General features: G+C 36.0%; 1 protein-coding gene and 1 long non-coding RNA gene across 3 annotated transcripts in view; one reads left to right on the plus strand and one right to left on the minus strand.

Moving 5' to 3' along the window:
• The window catches only part of NOL4 (nucleolar protein 4), a 387,118-nt gene extending 375,142 nt beyond the window's left edge, over nucleotides 1-11,976 (plus strand). Inside the window, exon 11 of one of the 2 annotated variants that reach the window (XM_044382912.2) lies at nucleotides 11,550-11,976. In XM_044382912.2, the coding sequence (XP_044238847.1) occupies nucleotides 11,550-11,743 (194 nt within the window). In that variant the 3' untranslated portion in view covers nucleotides 11,744-11,976. The remainder of the gene's footprint in view (nucleotides 1-11,549) is intronic. The other variant, XM_044382911.2, reaches the window with a different exon arrangement.
• The window catches only part of LOC130543931 (uncharacterized), a 110,521-nt gene that overhangs the window by 46,055 nt on the left and 44,923 nt on the right, over nucleotides 1-19,543 (minus strand). The window lies entirely within an intron of this gene.

The raw sequence follows: 19,543 nt of genomic DNA on the forward strand, positions 1-19,543 counted from the left end.
TGGTAAAAGAAAAATTTAATAGATGAGTTTTTAAAAGCGGATCTAAGAGATATGTATTTTGAAACATAAAGACTCAGATTTGTCTCAGGACAATTATGTATAATTTTTTGTAAGGTATGGGATAAACAATTACAGTCTAAAGTAAACAATCAAAATTGCTTTCAAATCAGCATGGAAGTACATTATGGAAGATCTAATCCAACCTGTAATTGCTGTCAGTGCTTGAGCCTTAGTTTTGGTAGAAAGTAGACTTATAATTTGGGGGAGAGTAGGGGTGATTCATATACTCCTCTCTTCCCCCTTGCATAATGCTTTAAACAGCTACTTGACAGTGATAAATATCTTGCTTTTTGTGTTTTCTTAGTTGTCTGTAGAATATGTAACTCAGCAATTTGGTACATACTTTATGGATAAATACCCTGTTTCTTGGTAACCTAATGTTGATTAATCAGTGTTTATTAAGTAGAAAAGGATAAATTTGATGAGGTCAAGAGGAGTTAAGTACTTGACAGCACAATCATCTATTAGGCTTACAGTAGACCTGAATGGGTTGAAAGTGGCTTGAGTTTCACATAGACTTCAGAAGAGACAAACAGTTCTCACTGAACTGTAGCATCTGACATTCTTTCCTAATCAAAGAGTAAGTCCCTTGAAAATGGAGTGATCCCATACCTTATAGTAACACATCATATCTTGTTCTGTTGTAATCCATTATTTGTTAAAGGAAAGATTCTTAGGTAGATGCATAAATAAAATGTGGTTTCATTTTGATAGAAAAGACCCATAAAAACACAATCTTGCCAAACTATTTAAAGGAAATATATATTATATATATATACACACATATATTACACATATTCACACACATACACTCACACATGTTCTAAGTCAAAATCTGGTGTTAAGGCAAAAGCTTTAGATTACCTAATAATTCAGGGAACAGTTCAGAGTCACAATTGCCTAGAGACTATGTGCCCCTATAACCTTAAAATTAATAAATTAACAAATGTACAAGAAGATATTGGCATAGCCATAGACTTTTAAAAACACTTCTCTCAGAGACTGACGGATAGAAAAGAAAATCACTTGGATTTGAAAAAACAACAGAAATTTAAGCTGGCTATATCCAGAATCTGCCTAGACATGTTTGACAACACACATTCTTTCAGACATATTGACTAAGCAAATGGTGACAACCCAAGGATTACTAATATACTGATAGTATTGTGTTTAGAAATATTTATAATTAATGAAGATGAAAACACTACACATTACATTTGTGGGATGGAACTAAAGTGGTATTTTGGCACACACGTTAGAAAAAGAAAATATTCATTTAATCCAAGAAGTTAGAAACAGAGCAGAGAAAATAAATGGAGAAATTAAACAGAAAAAAAGAAGCAATACAGAAGACCAATAAAATCAAAGTCTTTGAAAGGACTCAAAAATATCTAGTAAGATCAGCCAAGAAGTATACAATAAGAATGAAAGAATAAAATATTTTAAAAATTAAAATATTAATGCCTCTAGTATATTTGAAAATTAGGACTGTTGTACAAAAACAATTGACAAATATTGACTCAAAAAAGATATTCCACATGAATTTACGATGATTAATACATTGAATCATTATACAAAACTATGCATTAAAAAATAATACCCAGATAGTTTTACAAATGAGTTTTACCAAAACCTTAAGGATGAGATAATAGTCATTTTAGACAAGCCAGTTGAAGAGAAGGGGAAAGGGAAGCACAGCCACACATTCTGTGATTCACTATAATCCTATCAAGAGCAGCATTGAAAGGGCAAATTCTTAATAATCACTTGTGACTGTAACTGCAACTCATTAGTTACTTTGAATTTAGTAATGTGTATCTGCTATTACCCAGGACTGCACTGGATGCTTTGTATGTATTAGCTAATTTAGCCAAGATGCTGAAGAATAATTTTTTCACCCTTTAGCAGAGAAGTATGAAAATATTATCAATAAAATACTTCTATTAAACATATGATCAAAATATAAAATGAAAATATGCCTACAACCAAAGTAAGTTTCTAAGTGGCTCATGTATTAGTCAAGCAGGGAAAGTGCCTTCACTTACCTACAGTGAGTTTATTAAATTGTGTTTGATTGCAGCAGTTGAAGAAATGTGTCCAGAGAAAACAAGCTTGCTTGACTAATTGCATTATGGCAAAAACAGTGTCTGGAGGGCTGAAATTGAGATATTGTCAATATTAATAATTTAAAAACAAGGCAACTGATTAAAAGTGGTTCTGTCTCTACTACTGCTGGGGTTTTTTTTTTCTTTTTTTTTTTTTTGAGTAATCAATGATGAGTTTGAAATGACAGAAGACTTAGTGTTTATGAATAGTATAAGCGGAACACCTTTAGCTGAGGATATTTTCAAAGTCAAAGACAAAATAATTCAGAAAAACCTAAAGCAGCATCTGCTAAGATGTATGAAGCACAAAATGTCTTATTTGGACGAATTTACAAAGTCTATTAAAACATAAGGCATTTGGGTATTTTCTGAACTATTCATTTCTTGAATTAGGTACATTGTGGAAAACTTTGAATCTATCGTGATATTGAAGAGTAGTGTCCATGTTAAACTTTGTTTTCATCAATTTAATCATAATCAGTTCTGTGAGTTTTTATCAAAAATAGAATCCGAATATCCTTACTTGACCTAAGACACAGCAGCTTGATAGCATAGTGGGAAACTTTTATCACAGTTTTTCTCAGGTCAGGGCCAAGATTGAAATTTTTCTGAACAAGAACTGCCCTTAAACTTTATTACAAACACTACATGGCTTTGGAAATCAGCTTATGCTGCAGAATGGACAATGATTCTTGATGAATTCAATCGAAAATTACAAGATGAAACAGTTCTTATATTATGAAGCTTATGCTGTGATAAAGCCATTTTGCTGATAATATTGTTTGAATCACACGTAGTGGCAAAGCTGCTGTATAAATTCATACTGTCCAAGTTAAAACAAGAAGTTAAAGCTACATTTCCACACACATTTCCAGTGGATATATTTACTGAGCACATACGACAGGCTCAGCAATGTTTTTTTGGACTTAATACATGTGGAAAATAAATTCCCATATTTCAAAATAGTTTCCACTGTTCAATTGAAGAACTGCCAGTTTAATCTTCAATTAGAAGTCATTAATCTGCAATGCACTGACAAGTCATTAGGTAAGTATTTAGAAAATCCAGAAGGCGGCTATAAATGCGTCACAAGTGAACATACTCAATTTGGAAACAACTATATATAAAATTCATAAAATCTCTATACAGATCTCCATTAACATATGGACATTTATAATTGATTTTGATAACAGGGAACATAAATTTGAAACCCCAGTTAAGCAAAATGTTATCTCCCCTCCAAAGAATTTCATTCTTAGTGGTAGACCTATAATATATATTTTGTAATGTATTTATCAACTGTTGAATTTTGAGTTTTGGCCATAGAAGTTTTGTGAAATCTTATAACAGCAATTTTAACATGTTTGAAGTGATGTATCATTGTGGCTTTGACTTGCATTTCCCCAATGATTATGTGCTATTGAACACCTTTTCAGGTATTTCAGGCCACCTGTATGTTGTCTCTGGAAAACTGTCTATTCAGATCATCTGCCCATTTATTAATCAGATTTTTTTTTTTTGCTATTGAATTGTATTAAGCTTGTATAAGTTTTGGATGTTAACCCCTAATCAGGTATATGATTTTCAAATATTTTCTCCCATTTGGTAGGTTGCCTTTCATTTTATTGATGGTTTCCTTTGCTGTGCAGTGCTTTTTAATTTGATATAGTCCCAACTGTTTATTTTTGTTTTTGTTGACTTTGCTTTAATGTCATATCCAAAATATCATAGCCAGATTGATGTCATAGAGTTTACCATCTCTTTCTTCTTCTATGAGTTTTATGGGTTCAGGTCTTAAAGTATTTGACCTACTTTAGGTTAATTTTTGTGTATAGTTTAAGATAAAGGTCCAGTTTCATTCTTTTGTTTGTGGCTGATTTTCCCAGCCTCATTTATAAAAGAGACTGTTCTTTCCCCATTGTGTATTCCTCGCTTTTTTGTCCTAATTGACCACATACATGTGAGTTTAGTTCTGGGCTATTTTTTCCATTGGTTTCTGTTTGTGTTTATGCCAATACCACACTATTTTGATTATTAAAGCTTTGGTAACATTGTTTGAAATCAGGGAGGATGTTGCCTCCAGCTTTGTTCCTATCTCAAGATTACTTTGGCTATTCGAGGTCATGTGTGGTTCCATACAAATTTTAGGATTGACAGTTTTAGGTCTTACTTTCCAGTTTGGAATGCATTTCTTTTTTTGCCTAATTGCACTCTGATACTATATTGAATAAAAGTGGTGAGAGTGGGCATCTTTATTTTGTTCATGATCTTAGAGAAAAAGCTTTCAGCTTTATGTTGAGGTACATTTCTCTCTTTACCTGCTATGTTGAGAACTTTTAACATATGTTGGATTTTATCTAATGGTTTTTCTGCATCTATTGAGATGATTATATGTTTTATATCCATTTTGTTAATGTGTAACATCACACTGACTAATTTTCAGATATTGAACCATTCTTGCATCCTTGGAATAAACCCACCTGATCCTGTTGTGTGATCCTTTCAATACATTGTTGAATTTGGTTTGCTATATTTTTTGTTAAGGATTTTTGTTTTTATGTTCATTAGGAATACTGGTCTTTAATTATCTTTTCTTATTGTATCCTTTTCTTATTGTATCCTTGTCTAAATTTGTTATTTAAGCCTATCACTACAGAAAATCAAAACACAAAGACAGCAAGAAGAGAGGAACAGAGGATTTGCAAAAAGCCAGAAAACAATTGACAAAATGGCAATAAGTATATGCCTACTGATAATTACTTTAAATATAAATGCCTAAATTATCCAATCAAAAGACACAGAGTGGCTGAATGGATAAAAAAAAAAAAAATCCATCTTGATACTCCCTACAAGAGACTAACATCAGTCCTAAAGACACATACAACCTGAAAGAGAAGGGATGAAAAAAAAAAATATTCCACGCAAATAAATGGAAACAAATACAAGCTGGGTAGTAATACTTAGACAACATAGACCTTAAAGACTCTAATAAGACAAAGGTTACACAGTGATAAAGGGATCAATCCAACAAGATGTAATAATTGTAAATACCTATGTACCCAACATAGAAGCACCTAAATATTAAAAGCAAATATTAACAGACATAAAGGGAAAAATTGACAGTGATATGAAAATAGTAGGGAATTTTAACATTCTACTTATATCAGTGATAGATGATCCAGACAGAAAATCATTTTTTTTTTAAAAAAGTGGCTTTAAACGATACGTTAGACCAGATGGGCTTAACAGATATATAGAATATTCTGTCTAAAAACAGAATTCACATTCTTTAAGTGCACATGGAACATTCTCCAGAATAGATCATGTTAGGCCATAAGTAAGTCGCAAGTTTAAGATTGAAATTATACCATCTTTTCTGACTACAACAGTATGAAACTAGAAATCAAGTAGAAAAAAAAAAAAAGAAAAACACAAATATGTGGAAGCTAACAATATGCTACTGAACAACCAATAGTTCAACAAATATAAATCAAAGGAAATTGAAAAATATCTTGAGACAATAAAAGTAGAAACACAAAGTTTCAAAATTTTCAGGATGAAGCAAAAGCAGTTCTAAAAGAAAAGATTATAATAATACAGGTTTACCTTTAAAAAAAAGTTTCAAATAAACAATCTAACTTTGTGCCTAAATGGATTACAAAGGAAGAACCAACAAAACTCAAAGATAGTAGAGAGAAGGAAATAATTAAGATCAGAAGTAAAAAGAATCTAGGAGTAAATTTAATCAGGATGTTAAAGAACTGTACTCTGAAAACATTAGGTACTGATGAAAGAAATTGAAGACAACACAAATGGAAAGGTTTCCCATGCTCATGTATTGGAAGAATTAATGTTATTAAAATGTCCATACTACCCAAAGCAGTCTACAGATTTAATGCAATCCCTAACAAAATACCAACAGTATTTTTCACAAAACTAAAACAAATAATACTAAAGTTTGTAGGGAACCATAAAAGACCTCAAATACCCAAAGCAATCTTGAGAAAGAACAAAGCCAGCGGTATCGCAGTCCCAGGTTTCAAGATATACTACAAAGCTGTAGTAATCAAAACAGAATGCTACTGGCACAAAAACACACAGGTCAATGGACCAGAATAGAGAGCCCAGAAATATATGCACTTTGATGTCGTCAATTAATCCATCACAAAGAGACAAAAGCATACAGTGTGGAAAAGACAGTCTCTTCAATGAATGGTGCTGGGAAAACGGGATAACTCCATTTTGCAAAACAAAACGAACACAATTTCTCATACCATATACAAAAATAAACTCAAAACGGGTTCAAGACCTAAATGTGAGACCTGAAACCATAAAACTCCTAGAAGAAAACATAGGCAGTAATCTCTTTGACATTGGCCTTAGCAACATTTATTTTTTTATATGTCTCCTCAGGCAAGGAAAATAAAAGCAAAAATAAACTATTGAGAATAAACCAAAAAAAAAAAAAAAAGGCTTTTGGCAGCAAAGGAAAACAAACAAATTGAAAAGGAAACCTGATTGGAAGAAGATATTTGCAAATGATATATCCAATAAGGGGTTAATATCCAAAATATGTAAAGAACTTCTACAACTCAACACCAAAAGTTCCCCCAAACAGTCTGATTAAATAATGGGCAGAGGACCTGAACAGACATTTCTCCAAAGAAGACATACAGATGGCCGAGCATCCTCCCATGCGGCTGCTGGCCTTAGTAATCTTAATTAGGGAAACGCAAATCAAAACCACAATGAGGTTATCACCTCACATCTGTCAGAATGTCTAGACTCAAAATGATGAGGAATAACAAGTGTTGGTAAAGATGTGTAGAAAAAGAAGCCCTCGTGCACTGCTGGGGGGAATGTAATTTGATGCAGCCACTATGGAAAATGGTATGCAGATTCCTCAAAAAATTAAAAATAGAAATATCATATGATCCAGCAATTCACTACTGGATAGCTACCCAAAGAAATAGAAACACTCATTTGAAAAAAGATATATGTACCTTTATGTTTATTGCAGCATTTTTAACTAGCCAAGATATGGAAGCAGCCCGAGTGCCCATCAACAGATGCATGGGCTGTGTGTGTGTGTAATGGACTATTACTCAACCATAAAAAATAATGAGATACTGTGATTTGAGACCACATGGGTGGATCTAGAGGGTATTATGCTAAGTGAAATAAGTCAGAGAAAGTCAAACACCATATGATTTCACTTATTTGTGGAACCTAAAAAAACAAAAGCAGAAACAGACCCATAAATACAGAGAACAAACTAATGGTTGCTAGAAGGATGGGGGATGGCAAAATGGTTGAAGGAGAGAAGAAGATACAGGCTTCCAGTTATGGAATGACTAAGTCACAGGGATGAAAGGTACAACTTACAGAATATAGTTAATGGAATTATAATAGGTTTGTATGGTGACAGACGTATAGCTATACTTTAGTGGAAAGGCAACCTTCAGAATGGGAGAAGATATTTGCAAACAACCTATCTGATAAAGGATAAGTATCCAAAATCTATAAAGAATTTAATAAACTCAACACCTCCCCAAAAATAATCCAGTTTAAAAATGGGCAGAAGACATGAATAGACATTTTCCCCAAAGATGACATACAGATGGCCAACAGACACATGAAAAGATGCTTAACCTCACTCATCAGGGAAACACAAACCAAAACCATGATGAGCTAATACCTCACACTGATCAGAATGGCTAAAACTAACACCACAAGAAACAACAGATGTTGGTGAGGATGCGGAGAAAGGGGAACCCTCTTACACTGTTGGCGGGAAAGCAAACTGGTGCAGCCACTCTGAAAAACAGTATAGAGGGGCCTCAAAAAGTTAAAAATAGAACTACCCTATGACCCAACAATTGCACTACTAGATATATATCCAAAGAATATAAAAATACTGATTCAAAGGGGTACATGCACCCCAAAGTTTATAGAAGCACTATTGACAATAGCCAAGTTATGGAAAGGATCCAAATGTCCCTTGACTGCTGAATGTATAAAGAAGTGGTGTGTGGGGGGGTATATATATATATACATATATATATGTATATATATATATGTATATATACACACACACACACATACATATATATATGTGTGTGTGTGTGTATATATATATATATGTATGTATGTATATATATATATATAAATAAATGGAATATTACTTGGCCATCAGAAAGAATGAAATCTTGCCATTTGAATGACATGGATGGAGCTAGAGTGTGTTATGCTAAGCGAAATAAGTTAGAGAAAGAAATGCCTTACAGTTCCATTCATATGTGGAATTTAAGGAACAAGACAGATGAACATAGGGGAAAGAAAAAAAAGAGGCAAACCATAAAATAGACTCTTAACTACAGAGAACAAATGGGGGTTGCTGGAGGGGAGGTGAGAAGGGGATGGGCTAAATGGGTGATGGGTATTAAGGAGAGCACTTGTTGTGATAGCACTGGTTGTTATATGTACATGATGAATCATTAAATTCTCCTGAAAATATTACACCAAATGTTAACTAGAATTTAAATAAAAACTTGAAACAAGCAAAAAGAACCTAGCATAACAGAGTTGTTGAATCACTGTTGTACACCTGAAACTAATATAACATTGTATGAACTATAATTTAAAAAAATATATAAAAAAGATAATTATTATACATTTTCATTTAATTAGAATTTACTTATAACTTAAATCTTCCCCCAAACCTTAAACAAACAAAAATCAAAGATTGGTTTTGGTGGAGCCTAATTTTTCTAACATTGCCTGTTACCATGAAATATCTCTTGCTCATATTTTCAGAGTGAACATAAAGAAAGTAGGTCTGCATAATTACGGTTTTAAAACTTGTCAAGTTTTCTGATTTGCTTTAACACTTGATACTCAAATCATTTTCTCTCTTAACATCTATTGTGTCATTATTTTTGCTTGTTATGTTAACTGGTCCCACTCTTCCAGAGCCATACTTTTTAGTGGCTTCATGATTTGAGCAAATCTCCAAGAATATTTTCCTCAATTTCCTTAAATTCAAGGTCTTCATAAAATTTGAAGTTTTACTTTGTATTGATTGGGTTACACCACGCCAGTGAAGTATGATGACATTGTCCGAATGAGGCAGATAAGAAAACTAGTAAAAACAAGAAAGAGCCGTTTGAGTAGTCACTACATTTGTTCATTTATGACTTTTTTTTTGCTTCCCTCCTCAGCCTCTTAACTTTGAAGATTTGAGTAATATTCAGCAAAAAGAATGCCTTCTAGTTTTGATTATACTTAACCCTGATCCTGTGAATCCAAAACACACTAAGATAATGAAGTCAGCTTTCTTCCAGAAAAATAACAAGGGTGCGAATGGCTTCTGTGTTACTGAGCTATCTAGAATTTGCCTATGTTAATAATCAGAAAGGAAGTGAAAGTCCCGTCTTAGTTTGGAAGCCTTTCACCTGAGCCAGAGGTAGGGAACAATCTGTGAACTATGTAGTTAGAATGAAATCACATTTTTCATCCCAAAGAGTACCTGACCCCTAGCCTCACCGTTTCTCAATTCCACTTAAAGATGTCAACCAGCCACTTGGCTTGTCAGCAAAAACATCATAAAATGTCACAACTTCAAGTAAAATAATGATCATCAAGTACACATGACCTATCTACGTAACTGAGGAAAATCCCTTCTGCTTTCTTTTATAAAGATTTGTACTAGTACTAGGATTCTTGAATATAAAGGAAAAAAAATCCAAATTTAAAGTTGGTTCATCCATAAACCAGAACCCATTATGTCATGATATTTTCTCAATCCATTCAGAACTTTCCAACTAAACTAGTTGCTATTAATTTGCTTGCATCCTTGCTCATTAATTCCTGTTTGCAAGTGTGACATCCCCGCATCTCTCCCTTCCAGCTTGCTATGTCAGCATCAGGATTTTGTAAACAGCAGAACAAATGGAAGCTAACTCCTGCTAGGAAATCAAGGCTTTGAAAGGCTGTGGCAGAAGTGGAAATAAGCCCGTCTCAAATGTCAGAGTTCTTGCGCGCTAGTCTTGTCTCTGTCCTAATTAAATTACAAGTGAAGCTGTTCCCGTCTCATGGGACAGGTGCCTCCTAGCTGACAGGAATCCGTCTCCCGTCAGGGTACAGGGTGAAAGGGATTGGGTCTTGACCTGTCTCCATCAGGCCTCAAGAAGAACTAACAGGATAAAATAACATCTCTTGTTCCAGTTCATGGAATGAATACCTTTATCTGAAAATTTATCTTTAAGAAAAATCTGTTTAAATCATTTCAAGTTAGGGCATCACCACAATTTTTGAGCATGCCTTTAGTTATGTCCACAGTAACATTTATTCAGGGATTTTAAATGTATTACTCATTGCAAATTTAATAATTATAGTTCTTACCTTTCATTAAATAATTGCTATAACAATGAAAACTTAGAAACCTTTACAACACATAAAAAAACCTTAATAATCCAGGAATAATTGATGCAAAGCATCTGAAGTATCTTTAATTCAGACATTTGTGTTAACTAAATTGTTTTAAAGTAAAAATTTACAAAAAAATTAAAATTTATAAAATGTTGTCAAAAAAGCAGACCTGATTTGGTTTAATTATATGTAATAAACATTTTGACACCTCAGTGTTTTATGCAAATAAATATAGAAGCAGATTTAGCAATACCTAAATCACTATTCCAGGTCTGGTTTCTTTGCAGAATTATTTGTACTGATCATTTACTTATTGTACCCTAAAACTAACTGCCGCCTACTATCTTTAAATACCAGTTTTTACTAATACATATTTCTAAATACTAACCAACCTGATGCAAGAAAAGCCTTCATCTGAAATGAAAAAAATATGCAATTCACATCCTTACTGTGCCGCTTACAAGTAGTTGAACTGCAGCCATGTCTTTGAACTCTCCTGTCCAGAATTTCCTTTGTTCTAAATGAAGGAGTTTGTAATGTGGAGTCGTTAGCATCATAATCGTGGAGGTTTCCACGCCTGAGTAGGTGGGATCTAAAATTATTTGTTAATGAATGATGCAAACCACAAAGCATTTTGTAAACTTTTGCAGAGAAACTTGTACAGCATGGGGTAAACTTAAAATTGAATTTCCCCGAAAAGCACCCATTAGGAGAAGGTCTTCCTCAGCAGCTTTCCACAGGAAGAGGTGACGAACTGGACACGGACCCTGAGCAGTCTCAGCCACTCCCTTCCCACCACGGTGCTCTTTGGTGTTTCTGAGAGCTGATGTATTTGATTAAAGGGATCAGCAACTTCTCACAAAAGAGTCAGCGAATTAAGTCAACAATTTAACACTCGTGTTCACAGTACCGGAACAAGATGGTTCATGCTAATTTTATGATGGTTGTTTCTAGGACCCACGGATCTCAGCATGAAGAGGCAGTTGGCAACTAGTTCTGGATCCTCCAGCAGTTCAAGCTCCAGACCTCAGCTGAGTCCGACTGAAATCAACGCTGTGAGACAGCTCGTCGCAGGATATCGAGAATCAGCTGCATTTTTATTGCGTTCGGCAGATGAACTGGAAAATCTTATTTTACAACAGAACTGAGTCCAATGACGATCCCATTCACTGAGGTCTAAATTTGCAGTTTCCACTAATGACATTTTGATTTCCCAGCAGAGATGCTTCTGGTCTTACTGCACAGTCTTAAGAGAAATACTTCCATTATGCCACATTGTCCTTGATCCATAAAGTGATGTGTTAAGGTGCTTCAAAGGAACTCTGACCTCTGAAGTACTTGAGCTACTGTCATGTGTCCAGCCTACTGCTTTTTGTTTTAGTTTGTCAGCATAAATATCTGGGGCAAAAAAGAAAAAAAAAAAAAAAAAAAGGCTGTATATTCCTAATTCAAGGATAAAGCAGAAGAAGATTGTGGTATAAAAAAAATAGTTCAAGATCCAACTGAAATATTAGTGGAATTTGCTACCGACTTATTGGACGGAAAGCTGCAGTATCTGGCAAAAAAAAAAAAAAAAAAAAAGCAAAGCCAAATTTCTTGTTGCTACAGGATATAACAACATTGAGAAGGATCTTGTATTTTAAAAAAAAATATGTAATTTTTATAAAAAGAAAACTTGTTTTTCATTCAAAATTGTCATTTTTACTTTGGTAACTTTTTCATAGGTCCTAAAAGAAAACTGTTTTGAGAAACTACTGTAAGTACCTTTTCCACATCCCTTTGCCTTCTCTTTCCAAATTCTTTCTACAAAAATAACAATGCTGGAAAACAAACCCTTGCTACGTTCTTTAAATCGTCACATCAGGAACTACTTCCAAGAGAAGCCTGCGTTTCTGCACTCGCGCTCCTCATGCCACTCCACATTGCGGTTTCGCAATAGAGGTTTTCATCACAGAATTTTTTAATATTAAAAAAGACGTATCGTTGAAAAAAAAAAAAAAATCACACCTTGGTTCCTTACAGCTGCTCACCCCGGACTGACGCTGCTGTTTCAGGCGTGCCTCCAGCAGCAACTGGATGTAGATGGCTGAATGTTAAGAGGTTGCAAGTGACAATCTGAAAATTTGCACTTGTGTGTAGTTTTTCTTTCTCTCTTTCAGAAATAGTTTCCAAAAAGACCATTACCTCTCCTGATAGGATTTGTATAATTTGCAGTTCTAGGTAACAATGATGTAAAGAACGCTCAGTGGACGCAGCTGCAACTTTCAATGAACTGTCCCCCCTCCCCCCACCCCTCCTCCACACACTTTGCCCTTCTTTCTTATTTTATAGTGTTGGATACACATGAATGGTGTTTCTTTGTGCACTGAGGCAAGCCTATTTTTTAAATATTTAGGGAGAAGTACATCAGTTTATGCTTCTTGTACGATTACTTTTCTGTTGTTCAGCTTTGGTTGGATTACAAATTCTTTGTGCATTCCTGAATTTGCCTTATTTCATGTAAAACTTATGTCATTCAGTTTTCGATAATGAGTTTAAGGCATCAGTGATATTTCTTATGTACTTGTTACATATAGTTTTTCAAGTAATGACTGTGATTGTGACCAAGTAATGTGCACTTTTTCTTGTAACTGTGGACATTGCTATGCTTTTTCTTCTAGTGTTTCTAGAATTACTGTTCCTGACAGTTACGTAAACAAAACAAAAAAACAAAAAAACTTTTGTGATACTGTTGGTGAATATAATGTGAAAATCTTATTGAAATATGAGTATTTTGGAAATACATAGATGCACAAACATCTTTTAAGGTGTGGATTTAGAGTTTGCCTATTTAAATGAAAATTCAAAAAATTGAGGGCTGGTATAATTTTCTCTGTTTTGTTTGGTTTAATAAACAGATTTCTGTGTTAAAACAATGATTGTGAAAACTTACAAACTTTCTGAAGGGTACAATACTCTCAGCAGTTTGCTTTGAAAATATGCAATGCCATTTTGCACCCAACAGCACAAAAAGCACAGTTTAACCTTTCATCTGAAGATTATCCCAAGACCCCCTAGAGTCTCAACATTGTCTAATAAAGAATTTATCCCAAGACAGGGGAAGGGGAATGAGCAAACCAAGGATATTTCATTTGATTATTTAAATTTAAGAACTTATTCTTTTATTCCTCATTTCTACATAAGTAATATGGCTCTTTTAGTCACTCCTGATTTAACATCTTAAGAGAAGCATTTCCCTGTTTGAAGTGGTTTTGTCGCAGTGTTCTTTGACGACTCGGACATGGTTGCTATTTCACAAAGTAACACGTTTGAGTTCGGCATATACATAAAAAAGTCCTTAAGAGTGATAACGAAGCAAACGGAGAAGAGAAGGTAAGTTCCAGCAAGGTGCTCATGTTTTCATTACGTTCCCACCTTCAAATTTTAACTCCCAGGCCCACCTACCAAGAACTAAATTCCCTCAGAGTTTCTGCTTTTTGAACATTTATCGCAAAGAACGAGGGTACTGGGACTCCCATCATTTCGCTGGGAGAACTCAGAGGCCAAAGCCAAATACCCTTTTGTTTCACTTTCTCCTTTAGGACTTGTACCTAAAAACACCAGGGTCCTCTTTTACACTGTGTTACAGGAGAAGAAAGAAATCACGTCCCCTTTATAAAGCATTTTGGAGAAACTAGGTGCAGGTTTGTATTCTCAGCTTACTGAGGTGACAGGAAAGAATCATAAACACAAGGATCAAACAAGTTTCGGCCACTTCTGCCAGTGAGCTGCCCATACAGCAGCAGTTTCGTGTTAGATACGTGCTACTTTATCACACCTATTAAGAAAACACATCTTGGGGCGCCTGGGTGGCACAGCGGTTAAGCATCTGCCTTCGGCTCAGGGCGTGATCCTGGGGATCGAGCCCCACATCAGGCTCCACCGCTATGAGCCTGCTTCTTCCTCTCCCACTCCCCCTGCTTGTGTTCCCTCTCTCGCTGGCTGTCTCTATCTCTGTCGAATAAAAAAAAAAAAAAAGAAAACACATCTTGCAATGACCACAGAGAATACAAACACAAGCAGTTTCTGAATTTTCTTAAATTGTGTAGTTCAAGTAACAAAACTCAGTAAAAAGTGCATTCAGCTATAATGATAGCCACCAATTACTGATACAGGGAGAGCCATTTTGTTTCCTTTCCTTCTCACAATAACTGTAGGCCATGAGGATAGTCACATTCCCTTTTAGAAAGGAACTCAAGAAGTTGGGAGTCACCTGCCAGGAGCAGAGACACAGTGAAGGCTGCAGTGATCCTTTGAACCCAGGCGCACCTGATGTCTGAGCTCCCCTCCTGGTCACTACGTCTGCTGCCTCCCAGGTACTAAATAATGGTCTTCTACCCTGTGACTCGGAACCAGATCTTTAAAGTTGAGCGGTTTTGTATGGCAGATAAGTAATAGTTATTGAGAATGCTCTTGACATGACAAGAGCATTTGACTTAACATGGAGAATTTGATCCTGCTTATAGACATTTAATTTCCTTTAAATTACATTCTCTACAAATATCAAGAGCAACAATAAAACCCAGCACTAATGAAAATCAAATACATAAGGCATGAAGGGAAGGCAGGGACTCTAACAATGATGGGTACCAGTCATGTATCTGGTAAGGAAAGGGGAAAGGCAGCATCCAGCTGAACCCATGATGGTTAAGTCCATTCACTTCAGATTTTAGTCTTAGATACTACACCTATTTACTTAGCTATCCTGCTACTGTAATCTTTACACCATTAATACAAATACTCAAAGATTAATGTTTATATGCCAAAAATATTTTCTAATTTCATATGGCTCAGGTTTCAAACTTTAGTTCATAAAAAAAAATCAAAAATAAAGCAGGTAGACATTAACATACTCTCAATGTGCTGGAGATGAAGAAAATTGGCAAACTAAGGATTGAGCACAAGCTTACTTAATTGGAACTCAACTCTTCTCCAAGATTTTGAAGGGAGATAAAATACTATGAGTAACCTATCTCCACGTTAAGGTCAATTATGTTCAACATTTTATTTTCTGATTAAAAAAGAAACCCGAGGGGCGCCTGGGTGGCGCAGTCGTTAAGCGTCTGCCTTCGGCTCAGGGCATGATCCCAGCATTTTGGAATCGAGTCCCACATCAGGCTCCTCCGCTGGGAGCCTGCTTCTTCCTCTCCCACTCCCCCTGCTTGTGTTCCCTCTCTCACTGGCTGTCTCTGTCAAATAAATAAATAAAATCTTAAAAAAAAAAAAAAAAACTTGGGAAGTACAGAAATAAGACAGAAAGATAATCATCCCAGCATCCATAGAGAACCATGAATATCATTTTACAGTCTATGTTTCAATTTTACCTAAACAGGTATATAAATGTTTGATTTCACCGTCCTACCATGTTTGCTCAGCTGCTTTTCTAACCCAACGATACACCGTATTTTTCACATTATGTGTTCTTCTTAAGTATTATTTTTAATGACTGTGTAGCATCACCTTGTCTGAATGTACCCATAGTAGGGTTCTATCGCTGCTGTAACAGACGACCACAGACACAGAAATGTATTAGTCTCACAGGTTGGAAGTCTCACTGGACTAAAATCCAAGTTTTGGTAAAAGTGTTCCTCTCCGGAGGCTCTTAAGGAGTATGCTGCCTTGCCTGCTCTCCTCCTGCTGCACTCAACTGGTGCCCCTTCTTCCATCTTTAAATCCAACTGACTTCTGCCTCCCTTCCACATTTAAGGACCCTTCTGAGTACCCTGAGACCACATGGATCAAACGGGATAATTTCTTTATATTAAGATCGGCTAATGAGAAACACTAATATCCTCTCCGAACGTAATTCCTCAATTTGACATGAAACTAAACATTGATAGATTCTGTTGAGAATGTAATGGGGGGCATTATTCTGACTTCTGTACCTTAATTTCTTTCTAAAAATACCTCTGTGCCCAGATACTACAGGCACATTTCCCAGTCACCTGTAGTAAAGATCCTAAGTCAGCAGCACAAATCTTTTTCAAATAATTGTCAGCTGCCGTATCACCTCCCCCCCCCTTTTTTTCCTGTATAAAGGATATCATCTTGGAAATTTTAATGGAATTTTCCTCAAATGTCTCACATTCAAATTAAATGTAATGAACAAATAAATATGCTAACAGTACAGCTAAATCTTCCAAGGGAAATGAAACAAAATACCTCTGAACCCTTTCCTCCACTTTGATTTCTTAGAAGGTGGTTCTGCCCAAGAAATTCCCTGATGTATATGTGAGAGGACTCCAACTCATTAGGCCAGAAGGGGTACCTGAGAATCCAAAGCTTGGCTAAATTATTTAAGTAAACCAACTGCATTTCTACAACTGTTAGTGCCAATTACTAGTGGTGTTTTATTTACTCGAACAAATGATATATTTGACGTTAAATGTTATTAGGTGACACTTTTAAAAAAAGAAGTCTTGGCACTAACAAACATATTGAATTTAAGATAATCAGCTGAGTTTAAAAATTAAATTTGCTATGACAACTGTATTTTTAATCTATACGCCAATTTTTGTCCTTACTGTTTTTTTCTTTTCCTTTACAGACTATCCATTGAATGAAAGAATATCAAGATAATTCAAGGCCATTTTTAATGCTGTGAGAGAAAAAGATTACAATAAAAGCATAGACCACAGAAAGCAAATGCTATTACTGACAGTGTGGGATTGGCACTGGTTTTTTTTCCCCCCTTTAAAGTTCTGATTTCTCATATTCTCTGTTTATTGGAGAATGAATTAGATCAGTCCACCCACGGTAAAAGTCTTCTACTTATTGGAGGTGTTCCATTACGGTGACAGAGCAAGTGGCCAAAGATTCCACAATAGATTATTCTTAGTTCCTTTGCTGATGGAAGGATTCTGAAGTCTGCCATGAACTACTTTCCTTGGAGTAGTAAGCCTCTTAGCTCGTCTTAATGTCATTCGTTTTAATGAATATGTATTTTTTGACCTACTATGTGCTAGGCATTGTGCTGTCATACAGAAAGAAACTATTTCTGCTTCAAGGATTCCCCTCTAGGGGTGCCTGGGTGGCTCAGTTAAGCATCTACTTTCGGTTCCGGTCATGATTCCAGAGTCCCCAGATTGAGCGCCTCGTCAGGCTCCCTGCTTCTCCCTCTGTCTCCTACCCCCTCGTCCCCCTCACCCCACTCTCTTGTGCTCTCTCTCTCAAATACGTACATAAAATCTTAAAAAAAAAAAAAAAAAAAAGGAATCCCATCTAGTGGAGGAGAGGGACCGAGGTACAGGTAGTTACAATACGAAGGGATAAAGATTAACAGCATAACATGTAATGATAGAAACATGCCAGACAGGTCAGAGGAGAGTACTGACCTGTATTGGCAGTAGAGGGGTGGGCTGGGGCTAGGGGATCACCAAGACTGGAGCTGTGGGCAATAACTGGAAAATTGGTGGGTGTGTTTGGGGAAGAAAGAAGAAGAAAGAGGTGTCAGAGGAGGGCATTTCGGCTACAGGGGACAATACCAGGAGAGGGGAGAGGAGATCTGGAGCAACATGGTGTGCACCATAACTCAAGCAGCTTAGTGTTGCTGCACGGCTGGGTTCAAGAATGGAGAGAGATTCCTGGGGAGGGATGAAGGAGCCCTATTGTGGAGGGCGCAGCCTGCCATGCCAAGGTGCTGGGCTGTGTCCTGCAGAGGATGAAGACACATGGGCGTATTAGTGGAGTGATAAGTGCTGTGCTGGCTCGGCTGTTGACTGTTGGAATGAAATTCTGGGGAAGGAGATGGAATAATGCTGGATCATAGGACCTCCCATACCAAGAGAATTAAGTAAAACTCCTACTAGTAAAAAAAAAAAGAGAAGGAAAAGGAAGGAAGGAAGGAAGGGAGGAAGGAAGGAAGGAAGGAACATGAGCAGTGTGCTAACAAGGAAGGAATGGCTTTGTCCTATAACCACTGAGAAGTGGGAACCAGGAAAATGCAGTAAATGTCACAAATTAATGTGGCTTCTTCCTCAGGAGACAGATTCAAGAAAAGACAGATAAATAGAAAGGGGTTTTGAAAAAGCTCCACTATGAACTCCCTAATTTGGAAAAAGGGAGAATGAGGGGTGGGTGCACAACCTAGGCAAATATGTACACAGCCCTTCAAGAATGCAAGTCCCTCCCTGTCCTCAAATGTCTCCCAAAGCAGAAGCAGTGGTGGAACTTGCCATCTCATGCATCCTCCTGGCAGAGAAAGGCTGAAGAGTAATGGCAGGGAAATGGCGATAACCTGGGCAAATTTTCTATAAAAATAAATTAGATATCAACCAACACCCTCTCTTCCTGTCCTGTCTTCTTTCTCCTTTCCTTTACCTCCTCCCCACCCCTAACTAACAACACAGTGGCCAAAACTCATGAGCTCCATTTTTCTTGTTTGATTTTCTTTAAGAGGGAAACAAGCAAAGCTGTTGGGGAAAGGGTAAGGCATTTGGAGAAATGAATGATGGGGCCTCATTTCCTCTGTCAAAAGCAAAGTTTTAAAGGACCCACCCTGAAATCGGGGAATTTAGAAATCTTGAGACTAATTTTGCCTCCTCAAATCTTGATAGCATAAGTCCTATCCAGGTGGAGTTATAAGCCAAGGATATTATAGGAGAAGAGAATGATCACAGACTGATGCTTTCATTTCAATGGCGACACCTCCTAGGACAGATAGTAAGTTAAACAATGAGGATATCCCATAAAAATTAATAAGATGTAAAGAAACAGCATGACATCTAGATATCCAGCTAATAGCAACGAGTGGAAGGTGGGCAGACAGGAAAGAAGAGTTCACAAAAGTTAAAAAAAAAATACATTTGAAATAAAATATCTCCCAATATATAATTTTTTTCTTCAAAAAAAAATGCTTTGCTTGCAACAGTAACCCATGAGACCAGGGAAACAACTTCTTTGCCTCACTT

Source organism: Ursus arctos, unplaced genomic scaffold, assembly GCF_023065955.2.
Source record: "Ursus arctos isolate Adak ecotype North America unplaced genomic scaffold, UrsArc2.0 scaffold_17, whole genome shotgun sequence".
Taxonomy (NCBI): domain Eukaryota; kingdom Metazoa; phylum Chordata; class Mammalia; order Carnivora; family Ursidae; genus Ursus; species Ursus arctos.